This window comes from Cherax quadricarinatus, chromosome 50 (assembly GCF_038502225.1).
Source record: "Cherax quadricarinatus isolate ZL_2023a chromosome 50, ASM3850222v1, whole genome shotgun sequence".
Lineage (NCBI taxonomy): Eukaryota > Metazoa > Arthropoda > Malacostraca > Decapoda > Parastacidae > Cherax > Cherax quadricarinatus.
In genome coordinates, this window is record NC_091341.1 from 26,054,843 (window position 1) to 26,075,705 (window position 20,863).

General features: G+C 37.5%; 2 protein-coding genes across 2 annotated transcripts; both read left to right on the forward strand.

Moving 5' to 3' along the window:
- Positions 1–425: 425 nt before the first annotated feature.
- LOC128695306 (uncharacterized) lies at positions 426–3,563 on the forward strand. Its single transcript, XM_070095335.1, has 5 exons — positions 426–1,111; positions 1,206–1,364; positions 1,612–1,811; positions 2,786–2,908; positions 3,394–3,563. Exons 1-5 carry the CDS (start codon positions 861–863, stop codon positions 3,561–3,563), a joined length of 903 nt encoding a protein of 300 aa, XP_069951436.1. The 5' UTR covers positions 426–860.
- Positions 3,564–10,846: 7,283 nt separating this feature from the next.
- Positions 10,847–18,950, forward strand: LOC128695285 (uncharacterized). The gene is made up of 10 exons (XM_053785792.2): positions 10,847–11,924; positions 12,137–12,307; positions 13,008–13,204; positions 13,286–13,426; positions 13,647–13,812; positions 14,040–14,278; positions 14,692–14,876; positions 16,763–16,941; positions 17,881–18,043; positions 18,168–18,950. Exons 1-10 carry the CDS (start codon positions 11,656–11,658, stop codon positions 18,297–18,299), a joined length of 1,842 nt encoding a protein of 613 aa, XP_053641767.2. The 5' UTR covers positions 10,847–11,655; the 3' UTR covers positions 18,300–18,950.
- Positions 18,951–20,863: the final 1,913 nt, after the last annotated feature.

Genomic DNA, 20,863 nt, shown 5'->3' on the forward strand with positions numbered 1-20,863 from the left:
AATGTGCTGTGACTTGTATAATTTTACGCTTTTGTAAATAAGAGTACAATAATTCAGAAAATAAACACCTAGCACAAGAATCAGAGTTGTATATATTAACAAAAAAAGCAAGAAAATGTATAATATTTTTTTCAGTTTTATTTCGGGATAGCTTAAGAGCAAAACTTTAATTATAGCTTGTACCAAATTATAGCTTGTATAAAAGTATTGGAGGGTAATTTAGAAATTCTAAATGAGTGGTATTTGCTGTCAGTATAAACTACATATACCTTGGTTAGGATTGAAACCTATCGGCTACATGAAAGTCGCATCTACCTGGACACTGGCATCGAGAAAACTTTTAGGGTATTTATTTATTTATTTATTTATTTTTCTTAAGGTAATTTCTACAGAGAAGAGAATCTACAGAGACATGTCAGGTTTTTCTCAAAATAGTGTGTGAAACTCGTGGGAAGCACTAAACTCATAAGGATCATTCAGTGCAACAAAAGAAGTCAGATTCCTACACTTTTCATTTTCTGTTTCATCGATGTGTACACTATAAATTTATTGGACGATATATATATAAATATGACTGAAATTGAACACTCGTTTAAAATTGGCTGAAACATTTAATCTAAAAATATTAATTATCGTGAAAGAGCACTAGTTACCAAATTATCTCGTTTCGGTCCCAGGACCGAAACGTTTGCTCACGTGTCTTTCTAAAGCAATTTCTCGTTTGGAAATCTCAAGAAAAAGTGCCATACAAGTAGTGTCTTAAAGCAACTGACGGGTTCTTAAAACACAGAGTAAACTAATGATCAAGAAAATGTCTCAATTATCTGAAATTACAATTACTTACAGAACTTTCAGGTAGCATGGTAACGCTGCAGTTCCGAATGATGGATCTGGCAATACTTCTGAGTTGTGTTCTGCCTATCAGCTGTCAAGTCTTAAATGACCAGACGGAGGTGGGCGTGGCAGGAGACGAGACGGAAGTGGGTGTGGTGGGCGCCGAGGCGGAAGTGGGCGTGATGGTGAGCCAGATGGTGAGGCACCACCTGGAAGACTGCCATCTTGTTGTCCTTACAACTACACAGCACTCACACGTATTTTATAATATACTCAGGTAAATCTTGTGTGTGTGTTTACTGAACTATTTGTGGTTGCAAGATCCGACAATTCATGGAATTGTGTCAAATGCCAATTTTCTCGTCTTAAAGACACCTGAGTGAGGGCATGGTGGCTGGAGTGGTGGTGGAGGCAGAGTGGGTGTTCTCCCTGGACCACCACCTCCAGGGGCTGTGGGGAGACTCCAGAACCACCTGCCGGGGACTCATCTTTGATATCACAGCCAAAAGCAACGCCACCTCTGCCCTTCAGTAATAATCATATAAGAGTTTTGTTCTAAAGCAAACATGTACTGTAATGTACTTTTTCAGTATAAGTATTGTTTCAGAAGAGTTATGTTTTATTGTTGATTATAGTGCACCTGGTATTAATAGTCTATTATGTCGAGTATTTTTTTTTTCATTTTAAGCGAAATTTAAATTAATACAATCACTAATAATAGTAATTATTTTTTATTAAGAATTCATTGTGACAGAACACACACAAACACTTTCTCAGGCTTTTAGAATCATCAGAGCTGTGGAAATCGCCAGAGACTTTGGTTGTGGTGGTTGGATGGAAGTCTGGTGTGAAGGCTGTGCTGCTCCACCACACTTTCCGTAACAGTATCAACGCCCTCTATCTAGCTCTCCACAGCACCACCGTAACAAGAAACCGTAACTCACTCAGGAAGAGAGTCCTAGGCCAGCAGTGTGAGTGTAACATTTGGAAATGTAACCATGCTGGATTTTTCCCTAATTGGGGACTAAGATATTTATCTTATAATTTTAGGATATTTTCAAAGGTTTTACATTAATTTTTTTTTGTAGTATTTAATTGATTTGCTGTTATATTTTGATATTAAAAATTCCACTCATTGTAAAAGTGACAGTAACCTCGAAGTCATAGATTTCTCTGGCTTGTTGAATTCAGAAATTAATTCTAGGTTAGGCTGGGTTAGGTTGCATTCCCAAAAAGTTTTTCCCCATAGACCCGACGTGTAATAGTCTCCATTAATAACTAAATAAATAACAAAAAGGCACAATACCGTGACTGGAACGATACACAAATAACCCGCACATAAAAGAGAGAAGCTTACGACGACGTTTCGGTCCGACTTGGACCATTGACAAAGTCACACTAACAGAGGTGGAGCAGGACGGCATATATAGGCAGGAAGAGGTGGAGGTAGTAGTAGTAGTAGTAGTGTGAATAGTCTCCATTGCCTAACCAACTTAATTTTGCAGAATATACAGACTAAAAACTCTGTCCCCTGAAGTCAATGTTTACAACAACAATAGTAATAATAATATTAATAAATAATAGTAATAGTAATAATATATTAATAACAGTAATAATAATGGCCTGCAACCACAATTGTAACAAACACACACACACACACACACACACACACACACACACACACACACACACACCACAGACATGGATGTATGTAAGCGAGATTGTTCTGTGTATCTATATAAAAAAAATAATCCCCTCAAGGGAGGTTCCTTGACGCTGGTGAGGGGCTCTTGATCTAGGGAATTTGATCTATGCTCCAGATCCCTCAATTAAGCCTGAACACCTTCCCTCCCCCACATGCGCTGCATAATGCTACGGATTTAGCGCTCCCCCATGATTATTATAAATAATATAAAAACTAGTGAAAAATGTTTTGCTTACCCCACAGCAGCCGTGGAAAGCAGTGTGTGGATTTACCGTCGTTGTCTCTACTGTAACAATGGGAAGGCGGACGTGAAGCTTATTAGAAAAGGGAATTTCACTTCAGTTCAGGAGGCTGACAGCCTTTTTCCTGGTAAGTGTTCCGTATTTTTGAGCATAGCGATAGTTTGTGTATATGTTCCATTATTAAGTGAGTTGTACAATGGAAAACAAAAAAAAAAACGTAACGTAACACAGCCTAATTTAACTTAGACCTAGGTTAGTTCAGGCTGGGTTAAATTTGGTTACTAAAAAAGTGAACTTTTGTCTCGTCTGCACAATGTATAATTTCCCCAATGCATAATTCGCTTAATTTAGGCTAGGCTAGTCATGTGATAACCTTCCACTAAAATTTTGGATCATTTGACAGAGCTTACTGATCCACATCTTTAATAAATATTAAATCATTTGCATTATCATTAATATTGTTTTTGTTATTCATAAATATCTATCAAACCAAGTTGATGAGATACATTTGACTAGATTTGCATAAAACAGATATGAATTACAAATAGCCAAGAAAAAATGTAATCTTTACAGAGTTATGCAAAAGTATGTTTGTTTTCCTCTGCCAAACAGATCAGTTTAAGAATTTCATGGGTCACCAGTTTCGGATAGTGTCGGTGCAGTACTTTCCTTATATAGACTACGAGAGGAACACAAATTTACCAGGAACCACTGTCACACTCTCTGACTCGCTTGACGCCCGTCTCTTGGACACTTTCTCAGTCTCCATGAACTTCACGTAAGATCTTATACTATATATAATCATGTTTAGTGTTAAACCCATGTGGGTCACTCAGCGCAAGACGTGGTGGAGGCTTGAACCTCCGTCTCTTGAGACAGACAGACTCGCTTTCTATTTGTATTCGCCTAGTTTTACACGTAAGATCTATAATCTCTTCCTCTTGTATGCCCAGATAAGGCTCTTGTGTTTTGAGCTAAGAGATGGATTAGTATGGAGGGAGATGTGTTTTAGGCTAATAAGGGAAAAAACTTTTTGGTAACCAATACTCAAAAATGACACAACGTAAAACATCCAGCTGACTTCATTACCCAGCAGAAATATTATAGAATTTGCATTATAAATTCCACAAGTTCCTCATCTGGATATTAGCCAAAACACACACACACACACACACACACACACACACACACACACACACACACACACACACACACACACACACACACACACACACACACACACACACACACACACACACACACACACACACACACACACACACACACACACACACACACACACACACACACATATAAAGCTATGTAGAAATATACTAATCAATAAAACACAAAAGCCTTTTAAAATGCTTTAAAGTATTTCTTAGTTGATTCGTTGGTTGAGAATTTACTATGATATATTAAAAATATATTGTATATGAGACTGTGCATTTACATAAGTTACTTTTCAATCTTTAATAACCCATTTCTGTCGTTAAAATGATCTCAATTCATAATCACTCACGAATATTTCTTTGCATTTTCATATATGTTAATGCAAGTGAGACCTGCAGTGTATATACACTGCGAGGACAGCATTTTCTAGTGTAGAAGGTATAATCCCTATTGATGTTTGGTTAATTGGGTTATAAATCTGATTTTGGAAGCGTCACAAACGCTGCCTGTTCATTACTAGTCAGGAATATATTAATACCTGAATGAGAAATTAAAGTGAGCTTCCCGTGTATATCCACTGACAGATGCATCTTTCTGTGTCTCGTATTTTAGGAAATAACAATGATCTGTACCACACACGTGAATCCGTATTTAAAATGAACAAACCGAAAAGAGACAAACTTCCTGAAATTTAAATATTTATGCCCAATAACCAGGTATAAAAAATAAAAAGAAACGTGTATACTATCTGAAAAAAACTCAAGATCGGTGAGCTGGAAATACTGATAAACATGTTTGTTTTCTAGTTATGAGATACGAGAGGAGAAAGATCGCTCGTGGGGTCGTGAGGAACAAGGCAAGTTCAACGGGATCATGGGAAAGCTGCAACGTGAGGAAGCTGATTTCAGCACGATGGCTTCGATGACGGCAGAGCGCTTGAGAGTTATGAAGCATGCAAGTGCTTATGACTCTGATATTCTTACTTTAGTATCCCTCAAACCTACGCTGCTGCCTGAACACCTTTCACTGATAAGACCATTTGCCGGTAAGTGTCAGCGTCTGACACAGCCACAAGTGCAAACATGTGTACATTGCAGCTTGTTAATCAGTTCATATTGTTCTTGAAGTTTGAGGAGTACTAAATCTTCCAGTTATAATTGGATTTAGCTGTCTGGATAATTTCTATAAAATAAACCTGATTACCGGCCTGTTGAGTTTACAGGTTTTAACCAAACAATACAAATATGGCACTGATGGAGCTCTAGTTATCACGTCATTTCAATAGTTTAATTTTCACATTAAAATTGTTTAGGCATTCAACAGGCTTTGGTTACAATTTTTTTGTAGTAATGTTACGTGGCTGTTTCACGCTTAACAAATGGAGGATCAGTTGTGCTGAATGGCCCCCCTAAAAACTTCCAGAGCTTCGTAAAGGTCTTATCTAGTGTTGGTTTCCACAGGAAAACAATATATGGAAGTATTAACTTACCTACAATCAGTATTAATATTTGTTCTTCCTCCTACAGGAGAGCTGTGGTGCGCCGTGGTGGTTATCGTGGCAATATGGACCGTGATTTTGTGGCTGCTGCAGAGGACCTGGGGATGGGTGGTAGGAAAGCAAGTTTTCCAGTTGAACGACGCGTTCATGTATGGCTGGGGCCTCCTGATGGAGCAGCCGCCTTCCAGAGTCTCCTTCGGCGATTCTGGAAGAGTAAGCTTTATATATTAGTTACTCTTTTTCTTAATGTTTGATAGTTTCTGAAATTACGTGCAGTGAGCGAGAGTGAAGCAATAAATTAAATAACTGAAATACGTTAATCAATTAAATGCATTACTCCTCTTTTCCTTAATATTCAAAAAATTTTTTTTCATAAACGCTTCTGCCTACAACTAAGTAAATAGTTTTTGTCTGTGTGATTCTTATACGAGATTATTGTTCATATTTTTATGTTTTGTTAGTGGCAATATAACGTGCTAATGGCATCAATATTTTGCATTAAATATTCTCCGTTCTGTGATTTTATTAAAATCACTCTATTCAGCTGCTGGTGGGAGGATGGCTAGTGTTCTGCTTGGTGATCACGACGGGGTACCGTTCATCCCTGGTTGCCCATCTCACTGTCCAAGGAAGGTCTTTACCCATAGACACCTTTGAAGATATGGTTGCTTTACACGGCTGGAAATGGGGCATTGAATCTTGGATATTGAAAGGAGTGCCCTATGACTACCTGTCGAAACATACACACCCGGTAGTGAAGAAAGTCTATAAGGAAATGGAGGTTAGGCAGCATATTTCATGCAACTTTATCGTAATGTATAGTATAAAGGCACTCAAATCGTCATATTTCAGCTTCGATTAAGTTGACAAGGAAATCACAAATGTTGTCAGTTTAATAAAACAACTAAAATTAGTCCTGGTCGTGGACCGGGCCGCGGGGGCGTTGATCCCCTGAATACTCTCCAGGTAGATTCCAGGTAGATTATTATTTGTGCAGTAGTCAACCATGGTGTGGTTACCAGCATGGTGCGGCTTGAAACAGTGTAATTGCAGCTATGGTGTGTTTACGACAATGTAATGGTTACAACATCGGTGGTGTTTACAATGGTAGAGGCTAGCAAGATACTGCTATTTAAATAGTCTCAATAAGGTTCTTGTAGTGTAAGTTTCGTTGCATTCATTATGATTAGAAAATAATAACGATAAGAATAGTAGTTAAGAGAGAAAAGGAAGAATATAATGGTCTAAAGGTGACTAATGATTTTTATTTCTCCAATATAAAAGATATGTAACACGTATATAATTAAAGTGAATAATATAACAGTAGCCCTAAAAGGCCGGGCCACCACTTGGAAAAGGCCCGGGCCGGGAGAATACCGGCTAATCTTTAATAATAATAACAGTAGCCCTAAAGTTGACATGTATATGTGACCTAGGTTCTGGAGGTGACAGAAGGACTGAAGAAGGTTCTGGCTGGCAAGTATACCTACATCAGCATGAAGAATCACCTCACTGTCATCGTTACCTCCCGCTACGCTGATGCCAGGGGACAAACACCTTTCTACATCAGCCAGAGAGGAGTCTACTCTCTACCAGACTATGGATGGGGATTCAGGTTTGGATTTCTTGTCATTTATGAAAATTTATGCCTAAAATTCGAAAATCTGGTATAAAATTTACAAAAATCTTAGCCTAAACCATTAAAAAAAGTTAATCACTCGTTTTCTGTACCAGTTCAGTCAATCAGTTACTTAAATAAATGTAACATCACTCTGAATACATTATAAAAATGTTTTGTAATTTTGTTTACAGATTTCAGTGCAATAGTTCGTCATTTATTAAATTAAAAAGTATTAGTGAACCGGCCCTCGCGAGGGAGGTTCCTTGACGCTGGTAAGGGGCTCTTGATCAAGGGAATTAGATCTGTGCTCCAGTTCTCTGAATTGAGCCTGAATGCCTTCTTCCCCCCCCCCCATGCGCTGTATAATCCTATGGGTTTAGCGCTCCCCATGATTATAATATAATTAGTGAACCGGCACCCTTATTTCACAACAGTGAAAAATTAATTCTTATGCCATTAATCTTATTTTTTATACTGAAATTCATTTTTTATTTAATTTTTCTTTATTTCACAGGAAGGGTGCACCGTTCTTCACGAAGTTTAGTCACTTAATGGCCTGTCTGAAAGACTCCGGAATCATGACCTTTTGGACTAATGATGTGATAGCCAAAAGTGTCAAAAAGACGAGGGATATGGAACATCTCAATGTTTTGGCAAGCCAACAGGAGGTATGCACAGTATAGTTCTGAATTCTGATTTTAATTGACCCGAAATGTTATTTCTGAGAAAATCGTGATACAATAAATATCATGACTGTATAAGCTGTTTGTGTGTGTGTGTGTGTGTGTGTGTGTGTGTGTGTGTGTGTGTGTGTGTGTGTGTGTGTGTGTGTGTGTGTGTGTGTGTGTAAATAAAACATGCAGAAATATGATAACAAATATTACTACCGGCAGGACGACAGCCAAGAAGTAGTTCTGGATCTCTACCATGTACAAGGCGCCTTTTACCTGATGTTTCTTGGTTATAGCATCGCCTTTCTCACTCTGCTCGGAGAGAACTTGTCTCACTGCCTTCTCCACTAAGTGACATCCTCCCAGCATCACTGAACCCTCAGTTCTCAAGTGTTGTCGCGTCAAGGTCTTCATGTGCTCACTCACAGAGACGCACAATAACAAAATACTTTTAATCTCTAAAACTGATTCTCGAAATACGTTTCCCCAGTCACTCTCAATAGTTAATCTTTCAGAAGACTCCTCATAGAGACTGTATCCACCACTAAGCACAAGTATCCCTTACTACTGCACAGGTGAAATGCAGATACTACTGACTCGTCTATTATAAATTCAATAAATCAGCTGCTACTACTACTACTACAATAGCAACCACTACTACTACTACCAATAATAAGGTTAATGCACATTATAGTGTCATCCACATTTCAGATTTCGCTATAAAGATGAGGAGCGGTTAAATGGGCTTAAAGCTAATCTACAAAAGTTTGTTTAGCACCAGTAGGGATTAAATTCTAAATGAAATATACATTCCTGAAACTGTGTATGCTATTTTCTTGTCGGTGAATAACCATACTGTATATAAAGTATAGGACGAATGGTTGATTAATTGGGTTTAAAGCCTATCGACTACACTGAAGGCATTAAGCCTACATGCACTTGTTCACGACCTGTTGGGAGTGTACTATAATCCCTAAAACAGATTAAAGGGACTAAAGTAAACTCTCAGCATATATACTGGGAGACATATACCTCCCAGCGAATATAGTTTTATGGGACAACTGGTTAATAGGGTTTAAAGTCTATCGACTACACGATGATCACTAATTCTGCGCGATCATCGTAGAATTTCCTAACACAGGAATAAAGCTAAACTCGGCAGATATTTACACTGAGACACTTACACCTCTCCGTGTATATATAGCGTGACCAGTACATTTTGTACATATAATGCACATGTAATATATAAAATGTTGATTGTATTTACATTTGCTAAAATAATTAGAAATGTACATCAGTTTACCATTGTTATAATTATTGTTATTATGGTAATGAGATTTATTTTTGTTACTGCTGTTTATTTCAAAATTTATATATTATATTTTTAATATTATTTATTCAATGATAATGATAAACTTATCATTTTTTTATCATTACTGATGGCTTAGTGTTATACAGAAAGTTGGTATAAACCGTGGTAATAAATACCGACAAGTTGGTTTAGAAAGACACGTAAGGAAACACTATGACATATTTATTAGAAAACGTTTCGGTCCTGGGACCTTGATCAAGGTCCCAGGACCGAAAGGTTTTCTAATAAATATGTCATAGTGTTTGCTTACGTGTCTTTCTAAACCATACAGAAAGTTAAACATTTACCTTCTCATCCGTAATGTCTTAACACATTTTTCTGTTTACTGCTGAAATGTTGCGGTAGATGTCTGTGTTTTATTTATCTTTGCCTTTTCTCTGGTCACTATTTTGAGTGTGAGTGCGTTTTTATGTGTTTGTTTTGTAAGGTCTTATAATTGTATTCTGAATAATGCTTCAGTCTTTTACCTTGGTACTTAGCCACTCCATCTCCTCCCTGCATGAATTCCACGTGTGTGTGTGTGTGTGTGTGTGTGTGTGTGTGTGTGTGTGTGTGTGTGTGTGTGTGTGTGTGTGTGTGTGTGTGTGTGTGTGTGTGTACACCAGTCAGAACTTTGGTTCACCATGATACCAGAAAAGCGGAGATTTCGGCTGCGCGCGCTGCTGTCCTCTCTCATAAATACCGCAGACTGGCCTTGACGATCACAACTAACTTGGAACAACGATACCGAGTGAGTATATCACCTGACGTAAGAAGGGACACCTATTTTTTTTATATTACGAGACACTGAAAGACTTCCTTCAAGCTACAGTGCATCACACACATTGTATACATTAATAAGTGATTACGCTATACGAAATACACAGAATTTACTGCCAGATTATTGCTTTTATTTTGCTGTCTTCGATACACGTTACGATAATATATTGTTTTAAAAAGTCCTGAGCATGAACCACAAAAAGGATTAATTTTTGCACACGTTAAAAAATTTAAACATTTTAGCGTCAGTTTTAAAATCTGGATATTTTTTTCTAAATTACCCTGAAATTTTCTATTTATTTAATTCAATACAAATTAAAAGAAATCCATAGAATATTATTCCTTTAAATAATCACTGTGATTATTCCATGGTAAAAGTTTAAAATTATGTAATTTATCTCCTATCATAACTTACGTTAATTATTTCATATCCTAATATATTCATCTAACATCTGTCACTTCCGCTTAAACTGCTCTCTTCCTAAACGTATATTTTATTTCTCACTAGTAACGTTGATTTTTTTGGTCACATCCCGACGTTGTGGGAAAAGACTTAAATGTTAAAAAAAAATATTCTATTGTACCTGACAATTCCCTTTGCGATGAGATGCTCAAATCCCTCGAGAATATTATCCACACTCTCTCAAAAGCAACAAATTTGTGTTCGGTCTTGCCATATTTTACTGGTGTATTTACAACGAACATAGAATTTTTCTAAATATATTGCATCGATGATGTTTTGACTAGTAGCAACATTTTTTTTTTTTTACTAATTTATGATTAATCACAATCTGGGTATATTCCAAGCATTGTTTTCCAACAATTTAATTTTTCTAACTTTAAAGCTGGTTCTTGACGCAAAAATGCATCATATACACATGTTTATAGCTGAATATCTTAAAAAACAATTAATTGCACCGCCAAGAAGTGACATACACATTTCTTATTTGTTGACAGTCAAGCCCATGGATAGGCGAATAACAAACAATCCAACTCCTTCAGCTGAGCGAGCGAGGATCGTGAGGCTGTGGCTGGGAGGTATGCCAGCTCGGGAGATATCCCTAGAGAGTGGAACCAGCCTCTCCACAGTGTACAGGTGGATCCGTCGCTGGCGAGAGTACGGAACGCTGGAGACTCGACCTTATCCCGGACGGTCGCACACTTGCTGCTACAGTTACACAGTCTCACCCTTCAGTCACAGCTGTTCTTATTCACATCCCTGGCTTATTCAAGAGATTAACTCGCCATATCACTGGAAACGTATTGCTTAGAAATAAGTGCAAAGATTGTCGTTGCCTCTTAAGAAACTGCGGATTCTTTCCATAATTACCCAATTGCAAACTAGAAATATTGATCAAAGTTTGTTCGATTTAAGAAATTTGTCGCCGTTAAGAAGATATAAACTAATATACATATCAATAAGCTTTCCCCAGACTCCATATATCTAAACAAGCTTAAAACGGTAATAAGTGTTCCTCAGACATCAATTGTTCTGAAAAGTGATAAAACTCTGTGTGACATAGATGATTAATATAATTTATCAAAGGTAAAAAAAATAATTTTTTATGTCTATATACAGTTTTATATTGACACTAAAAATTAACTGTAAACAATATATTAAGGCAAGGAAATTAAGGTGTAAATTTTTATCCGTAAGCCTCTAAATATTTACGAGACTTATGGTTTTGCTTATAGAAAAATATATTACAGCTATAATCTCAATTCATGTATCACTAGATGGATGTAATAGTGAGAACAAAGTATTTAAGTACTGTTATTAATGAGAATTATCAACTCGCTGAAATATACCAAAGATCCCACATTATTGGTCGGGATGACGTCACTTAGACTTCATGTGATCATAGTGGTGGCGGCAGCGATGGTGAGATTAGGGCCTGAAGCAAGTCAGGAAGTGGATGAAGCACTGGAGCAGATGGGTGTGGATGCGGGCGTAATGGTGGGACAGGTGGTGGAGCACCACCTCGCTGGTTGTCACCTGGTGCTCCTCACCACTACACCTCACTCACTCATTACCTCGATAATAATCAGGTAAATTAGTTTCATAATTTGTCAGTATTTTAATTTATATAGTCCAAATATCTGTATATATACCGTTTTACTAAATATACCATTAAGATCTATTTAATCTTAAATCGGTAGTTAAGGGCCTATTGACTCATTCTTGGTTTAAAAACTTGCTCTATCAACTTTAATGAAAGGGATCAGAATGAGGAAAATAAATCTCGTGACTTACTCTTCAGACACATTAGTAAGAGTGTGGTGGCTGGGATGGTGGTGGAGGCAGGATGGGTCTTCTCCCAGGACCAGCTAGTCCAGAACCATCTGTTTCAGGGGCTGTGGGGCGACACCAGAACCACCTGCCGGGGTCTCATCGTCGACCTCACCACAAACAGCAGCATCATTGCTCTTAGGTAGTTCTTATTAAGCTTTTTGTAAATATAAGTTTTTCTCAAAAGTTGCTTGATATATTTAAATTTTCGTCGAAATGTCTTTTTAGCAATGTGATAATAACAACTTGAATAATACCATTTTTAGTAGAACAAGTTGAATATATAAATATATCTTCGCTATTGGGATATTTGCAGTTTGGAGAGATATATTGTGTATTTTTATACGAATATACTTCTAAACTGTTGTATTCTGGGCACCTCTGCAAAAACAGTGATTATGTGTGAGTGAGGTGAAAGTGTTGAATGATGATGAAAGTATTTTCTTTTTGGGGATTTTCTTTCTCTTTGGGTCACTTTGCCTCGGTGGGAGACGGCTGACTTGTTGAAAAAAAAAAATCTCCGCTATATTCATATACTACCTAAAATTAATATTTACATTCCAGTAATAATATGCAATATAAATTAACCTACTTAAATGAGGTTTGGATATTAACATCATAAAAGAATCTTGAAGCTAAAATTCTTTTAAAGCAATAACCCAGATATTTTAAATTATTCTTGGAGTACAATGTAACAATTACATTCACAAAAGCAGCAAAATCAGTTATCATGAAGAAACTATTGATTGTGAGATAATCAGACTTGATCTGTGGAATGGAATGCATTTACAATTTCTTTGATTAATCACTCTTCCCCAAAACTAACATACTATAAATATTAGGTTGGCAGAGGCAGCAGGATTGTGGAAGCTATCAGAGACTCGTGTAGTAGCAGTGGGAGGGAGGGCATGGGTGAAGGATGTGCTTCTCCATCACAGTCTCCGCAACAGCCTTCACGCTCTCTACCTTGTCCTTCACGACAACACCCTCCACGACCCACGACACCGATACTCAAGCTTCAGGAAGATCTTTAGACAAGGTTATTACAGCATATACGCACTGAGTTTTCTTTATTCCTTGAGATTGTGCGTGTATATAATATATTTATGTATATTTATAGATGTGTACGCAGCATCAATGAGCAGTGATGTGTGGGTGTACCGGCGGTGTATGTATTGCAACAACGGGGAAGCGGACGTACAGGTCATCAATCATTGGGTCATCACGCCAAACATCCACAACATTCATCAACTCTTCCAGGGTAAAATTAGTTTTTGGCCGAAAATTAGTTATATAATAATGTTATTGCGTAACGCATCTCGGGGAATATAAAACTCACAATTAATTGTTTTCCATTACGTAAATTCGACATAATTAAATCAGAACTCTCACAATTAATAACTTTATTACAAGTCTCACTTTCTGTGAAACTTTTACATTCCCAGTTTTTAATGCTCATGTATCACACACTATTTCACCAGAACAAGTGCAAACACTGCTGGGCCACAAGCTTCGTGTAGTAGCTGTGCCACACTTTCCCTACATGGATTTTGAGCTGAACACCAGAAATCCAGGTGGTATAGTGATACAGAAGGATGCCATAGACACCAGACTGATTAACACATTCTCAACCGCACTCAATTTCACGTAAGAATAGCTTTGTTTTACCGGGTAACAAAAGAAACCTTGGTGATCACATCAATACTTACATTAAAAATTGGCGTGATTTTTGGTAACTCGTATATGCATACTTTGGCAGGTGTTATAATCACTGTAGTATGTGAATGAATCGCAATAGCATAAATAACTTTCTTTAATGTCATTGAAAATTTAGTTTTTTTATTTTTAATTAATAATTATTTCTTTTGAAAAAGCTTCGAGATTAGAGCAGAACCCGAGTTATCGTGGGGGCTGCAGGAGAACGGCGTCTTCACCGGGATGATGGGTCAACTCCAGCGGGAAGAGACAGACTTCTGTACCATAGCTGGTCCGTCACCGGAGCGTCTGAAGGTCGCGGAGTACCTCAGGGGGTATCCCTCAGACCCAATGACTGTAACATCTCTAAAGCCTTCGCTGTTACCGGAAAACCTATCGCTGATAAGACCGTTCACAGGTATTAATGATAGAAATGGGGAATCAGGTTCAAGAGCGTGATTTTTCATGATCTCTTATTGGGAATGTTTCTGGAGTTCATTAGTGATTTTTAAATATTTTTCTTCAAGGCAAGAAATTATGAAGCATTACAAGGATAACTGAAAAAGGAAAAAAAAAAAAAAAAAAAAAACAGGAAAATATGTAGAAGTCGTTGTTTTCCAAAATTATACACCATTTCTTGAGATAAATTTCTTTTTTAAGCATTTCATGCATGAATTTATTGAAAAGATTAATTTGCATAGGAGTGTCAAAGAAATATTAGATTATATGTTTTAAAAAATTGGATAAAAACATTCCACTATGGATTTTGAATGATTCTGTGAGTGCACTCAAAATTATATTATAAAGCTATTACCTACACCCCTTCTGCAGGTGAGCTATGGTTGATGCTGCTGCTAAGCGTTGTTGTGTGGGGCGTGATCCTCTGGCTGCTGCAGAGGGCGTGGCAGTGGATGACCGGTGGGCGTGGAGTTAAGCTCAGCACTATTTTTATGTACGGCTGCGGCGCCCTCATGGAGCAGTCTCCTCCTGATCCCCCGGTCAGCGTTTCAGGAAGAGTAAGCTTTTTATCGCCTTTTTTTGTTTGTAAATAATAGTTCACAGCGAGTGATTTGCACTTTAGGTAGACCAATAGACAGCTGGAGTACGATGGAGATTACGTTTATCACTTAATAGTTGCTATAGTTTCTAGCTTAGAAGCAAGTGTGGTAGGATGGGTGATATCCTTAGACGAGCTAGTGACCAGAGGTTAAACCTTTCTTGTGAATACAACTGTCGGTTTGGTGGTGTCTAATGCTCAGATCAATTATCACTATGAGGATAAAGTTTATCTCTGGGTACAACTGTTATTGTGGTTAGTATTCTATTTGCTAGGCACTATACTTTAAAATGTTAATGTATACGAGCATCTGTTGACTAGGGTTGTATTTGTTCATCACTGGGTGATAAATTTTTCATTGGTATGTAGGTGTTGCTGGGCTGGTGGCTGGTGTTCTGTCTGGTCATCACAACGGGGTACCGTTCATCACTGATCGCTCACATGACCATCCAAGGGAAAACCAAACCTATAGAGACCTTCGATGACTTGGCGAAGCAGAACAACTGGAAATGGGGCACTGAACCCTGGCTTCTTAAAGGGGTACCTTTTGAATATTTCTCCAAGCATCCTGACCCTGTTATACAGCACATATATAAAAATATGGAGGCAAGTCCAAATAGCAACATGTTCGTTTTGATCACGTCCTGCTATTTACGAATGTTTACATGAGGAAAATCGTGATATACAAATATGGTCAGATGACAGTAACTCGCGTCACTCATAACCTGGTGGCGAAAGCTCTCGCTTCACACAGGTTCGATTCCCGGCCGAGTGAAAACATTGGGCGTGTTTCCTGACGCCGGTTTTGTCTGTTCGCCCATCTGTAAAATAGGTACCTGGGTGTTAGTGAACTAGTGTGGGTCGCATCCTGAGACAACACTCACCTAATTTGCCCGAAATGCTCTGTATAACAATCGGCTTTCTATATAGTAGTATGTCGCTGATGTCAGCTATGGGCTGTATACCTTGTCCATGTACTTGTAGAAATACATATTATACTAGTTACTTCACATCTTCAGTCTGTATTGTTAAAGCTTCATAGTCATGCATCGACACTCGTCAAATTCGTAACTCCACAAAGAAAAGGATTCTAAGCCATGCATTTAATCACAAACATTAAGTTAAATATAATGAAACCAAAATAAATAACACAAACATTATATCTCTGTTGCATCAGTAAGGGGATATAATTTTACACATCCTCTCGAAGACATTTCTATGTCAAATGCCTTAACTGTTTATCCAAAGTGAACCTATTGTCAGTCACTAAATATATGATGCTGTAAGACGCACCTCATTACCAAATATCCTTTCCAGAAAGGAACTCCTTCGTGCTAAGATTCCTTTTATTCAACAAAGTTTTTCATTCACATTTGCCTATACTGTTTTAAATAATTGGTTGAGAGTTTTTTAGATTTTTTATTTCATTGTACTCTTGGTAAATAGGTCGAGAGTAATTTTAGCTCCCGAAGTTAAGGTGTATCTCTGATGTATACTAATTTTTAAGCACTGTTCCACTTGCATGCCATTTTTTTTTACCCTCGCTATTCTATCTCGGCTTATTTCAAAGCTAAGTCCTATTTAAGGTATGCTATTACTCTTGAATGTGACTCGCAAGAGTTTACTATTAGCTAGGTACTTATTTATTCGAAGGTATAAAGGGTAACAGGTGTATAAAGGCTTACCCATACGTTTCACAAAGCCAGAAATAGAAACTATTTTTCTATACCTTCTTCTATTTTTTTCTGAAGACGAATTTTCAGATATGAGGCAGCACCCTGTAAAATATTCCCCTTTACAAAATTTCTATATAAACTCATCGCATTGTTTTCTCTTGCCTTTTAGAAGGTGTCAAGGGAAGAGGCGCTGCAAAAGGTACTGGAGGGCCACTATACTCTAATTGTTTGGGAGAATAACCTCATCATCACAATCGCCTCCCACTACACTGACTCCCACGGTAACACACCATACTTTATCAGCAAGAAAGGTGTCTCCATAATGGCTGCCTTTGGATGGGGTTTCAGGTAACTGCTACATGTATTTTGTGTTGATGTAACAGACTTATGAGGATCTGCTGGGATGCACCAAAAACTCGTGTATGCTGTGTAAGATCAGCATACACAAGATCAAGAACGTCCTCATGATGTGGCTGTTCCTTAAACGCTGGTCAGTGATTTCATTCGGCAAAGTAATGAACTGTTTCTGTTGGACAAAATCCACTTAATATTTGAGAATTTACGTAAAAAAAACATCGGCATAATAAAAAACCAAAGTGTAAAGTAAATATAAGCCTGCGGCTAATATTAAAAAGTGGTTAATATCAGCCTGCGGCTAATATTAACTAGTGGTTTAATATATACTTTATGCCCGGGTATTTCGTATTAAATTTTGAATTTACCTCTTGAATTTAATTTCTAGTCTAGGTTAGTGTGGCATGTTACTAGTATGTACATTTTATTCCTCGTAAGCTGCCTCCCGACCAGCAAACTGGGTGCTAAGGTTTTAACGATCAATAGGGTACCCGTGATTATATCAATACCTCGGTTTATCGCAAAGTCATAGACAAGCCAGCCAAATTTGTGAAGCATTGTGGTTCACTCGTGACACGCAAATTGGCAGACTTGTCTGGGGCTGCTGGTCGTACACGGTACATGCTGTGGCTCTTGCTTTGCGTCCTTTGTTCACTGTGTTGTACACTTCTTATATTTCTGTACATATTGTAAATAGTGTACATTCTGTAAATACCAGCTTGTCTATTTGGTGAAAGAAATAAGTCATATACTGCTGTTGAGTTTTGGTTGCTCCACTTTGCTCCCATTACAACCGGGTACACAGGCCATATTACACTTGTTCTTAATAGTTTGGGTTACTATTTCTATTGAACATCTCGCATAATATTAAACTTTTCCTAATTATACTATCTTTTATTTTATATGCTCGAGATTACTGTAATTCCATTTCAGGAAAGGTGCACCATTTTATCAGCGTTTTCAGCGACTAATGTCACGACTGGAAGATGCTGGTCTTATAAAGTATTGGACTCAGGACGTGATAGCCACTCGCGTGAGGGAGAACAGAGCAGCAGCAGCCCTAAATCCTCAAGTTGTTCTAGGAGACACTGGAACGGTAAACACCACTAATTTCTCCATTTTTAATAAGTATTCAACCGAATTTTTCATGTTTTTTTTTTTTTCACTTACAAAAATGTAAGGCAAAACTCACTTTTTTCACTGATTTTTTTTTTCTACAGGACGACAAAGAAGTGGTACTAGGAATGCAACACTTGCAGGGCGCCTTCTACGTTCTGTTTCTGGGCTCTTTCTTCGCCATCTTGATCCTTCTGTGGGAGAACCTCTCCTACTCACGCTCCTTATCCTGGTAATATCCTTCCTAGCATCACCTGACCTCTGTCCAGGAGTGATGGTGCTAGAAGAACCTCTCCTACTGGAGCTTCTTGTCTCAGTTACGTCTTCCTAGCATCAACAGACCTTGGATTGGATATGACACTACCAAGTTTCGGTGTCGCCTTCTACAGACTTTAAGGGAGCATCGGTTTTCAGGGAGCATTGTTTAAGTGCTAGTTATAAAACAATGCTAGTATATACACCGTTTGGTATATATATTCACTGATAGTTTACCTAAATACCAGTCTTACAGAATTCAGTACACCAAATATTAAATTCTAGTTGCATTACAGCTATGACTGGTGAAACCGATAGGCAGTAAAGAGTGTATACCAAATTATAACATGTATACCTTCGTAATATAAATTAACATGATGTACATGGACAAATGATACTAGTGAAAAATGTTCGGTAAAAAAAGGGGCCGTAACTTTAGGGGCAAATTTGCAATAACTGTAGATTCTAAGGGCAACTGCAGCAGTAATGCATGAATCGCAGATTCATGCATTACTGTTGTCTCACACAACTAATTCATATAACACAGACAGTCACTTCTGCTACAAAATAAATCTAAATATTACCTTTACATTGGAAGTACTTATAAATCTTTTGATTTAATAAACTCAAAAATGCACATAAAATGTTTTATTAAAGCCTTTGTTCATTTAATAATATTTAACCAAAATGCCCTGAGCATTTAATGTCTACGGATACAGCATCTTTATCTCACACCAAAAAGGAAGAAAAATAGCTAAATTATTTCCTTTATCTTTATTAATCTCTTCAGGTTCTGTTCTTTTCCTGGTACAAATTTGTATTGTCTCCTGTCTAAGTGTATATCATCTCAGATCTGCCTTTTCACTCCCCAATGTTTGATTTTAATTTTGAATTCCAGTAATAATTAGTTCGACCATCCCTAGGCTTCCCCAAGGTCTTCCAGGAGCCTCCTACCACACTTAAATGCCGTATACAAGTTTTACATTATCGGCAAACAAATACAAATCCAATCTGGGAGAGAATGTATAACTTTTAGGAAGAACAGCAGAGAGGGAGAGAGGGAGGGGGTATTCATTTGTTTGGCCAATCAGATATTTAGGTCATCATGGTGCCAGGACCTCCGAGCTTCCCGCTGCGCGCGCTCACATCCCCCCTTATTTAAACACCTGAAGCCTCCGCTGATCTCCATACTGACATCACTAAGTGAGTATAACACTTAATGTAAAGACTTAGCTTGTTATAAGTAATACCTTCCTTAATATTAAAGTGGGTGACTGAGAGTGTATATATTTCTTGGAATAATGAAGTGCGGACTATACGAGATTTTGTTATTTTCTCTCAGCTTTCTCCCTTAACCAAAATGCTGGTAATAAATTGTTTCAATTAGTTTGTAGAAAGTGATGTGAAAAACCATGTGCTGCCAACATTATTTCCTCTTGGAAAATCGCAAGATTGTCCTGAACTAGCCTTTGATTATTCCTTTAGATTAAAACTTTCTAATAAGATTTTCAGTTCAAGATTTTCTGGATTTCAAAGTAAAAACTTATAAAGTGTTAAGTATGGGCAGCAATCTTCAATGTAGTTCTGAAGTGCACGTATAAGTTTGTAACAAGTGTCATCCCTCGTATTAAACTTGGTGTAATAGTTTGGTTTTAATGCTGTGTAAGTATTAATCACTAGAAACATTGAGCTTTACCATTATATTGTGATATCTATAGTGGAGGCGGCTAGTGTCTCGTATGGCAGCTATTCACCCTCATGTGGACAAATTCAATATTAATCCAACACAAACCCGTACATGTTATTTATATTAAATATTTCTTAGCAAAAGTGTCACTAAATAAATACACCAATTAACAATATATTTTAAATGATGTGATGTATTAGTAAATGTATAAGATAATACATTTCGAAAAACTTAACCACATTACTCGGCTTCGTCATATTTCCAACATTCATAACATTCCTCATATTCACAACACGTTATTTAACAGCCAGTTTTGTTTGGATGAAATATTTCACTGTAGCTACAAACATCACTTTCATTCACTTGTAGAATCGCCTTCCTTTTTTCACTAAAAACAGATGTACTGATGTGGGTATAATTTAACTACCGGTATCGTTTATTATGAATTAAATATTATTACTGGCTAATATAATGCATTAGATTTTACATACACTATCTAATAAAACAAAGTACAATATGAATGTTTAAAGCTGAATATAGTGGAATAGTGATAAATTGCTATCATGAGAAACTGACACTTCCATACTATTTTTGACAGCCAACTCCATGGATAAGCAAATAATAAACAATCAGACTCCTTCAGCTGAACGAGCGAGGATCGTGAGGCTGTGGCTGGGGGGTATGTCAGCTCGGGATATATCCCTGGAGAGTGGAACCAGCCTCACCACAGTGTACAGGTGGATCCGTCGCTGGCGAGATCACGGAACTCTGGAGACTCGACCCTACCGCAGACGGTCACACACTTGCTGTTGCACCTACCCTGTTTTGCCCAACGGTTACTGTTATTATGGAAAATAT

Bases quoted from the DNA above. Each gene is read 5' to 3' on its own strand.
- LOC128695285 (XM_053785792.2), top strand. From the start codon at position 11,656: ATGAGAATTATCAACTCGCTGAAATATACCAAAGATCCCACATTATTG. The intron at 13,205-13,285 runs GTTATTACAGCA...GTATATTTATAG, and splicing joins CAGGAAGATCTTTAGACAAG to ATGTGTACGCAGCATCAATG. The intron at 16,942-17,880 runs GTAACTGCTACA...ATTCCATTTCAG, and splicing joins GCCTTTGGATGGGGTTTCAG to GAAAGGTGCACCATTTTATC.
- LOC128695306 (XM_070095335.1), top strand. From the start codon at position 861: ATGGTAACGCTGCAGTTCCGAATGATGGATCTGGCAATACTTCTGAGT. The intron at 1,112-1,205 runs GTAAATCTTGTG...CTCGTCTTAAAG, and splicing joins GTATTTTATAATATACTCAG to ACACCTGAGTGAGGGCATGG. The intron at 1,812-2,785 runs GTAACATTTGGA...ACCCCACAGCAG, and splicing joins CCTAGGCCAGCAGTGTGAGT to CCGTGGAAAGCAGTGTGTGG.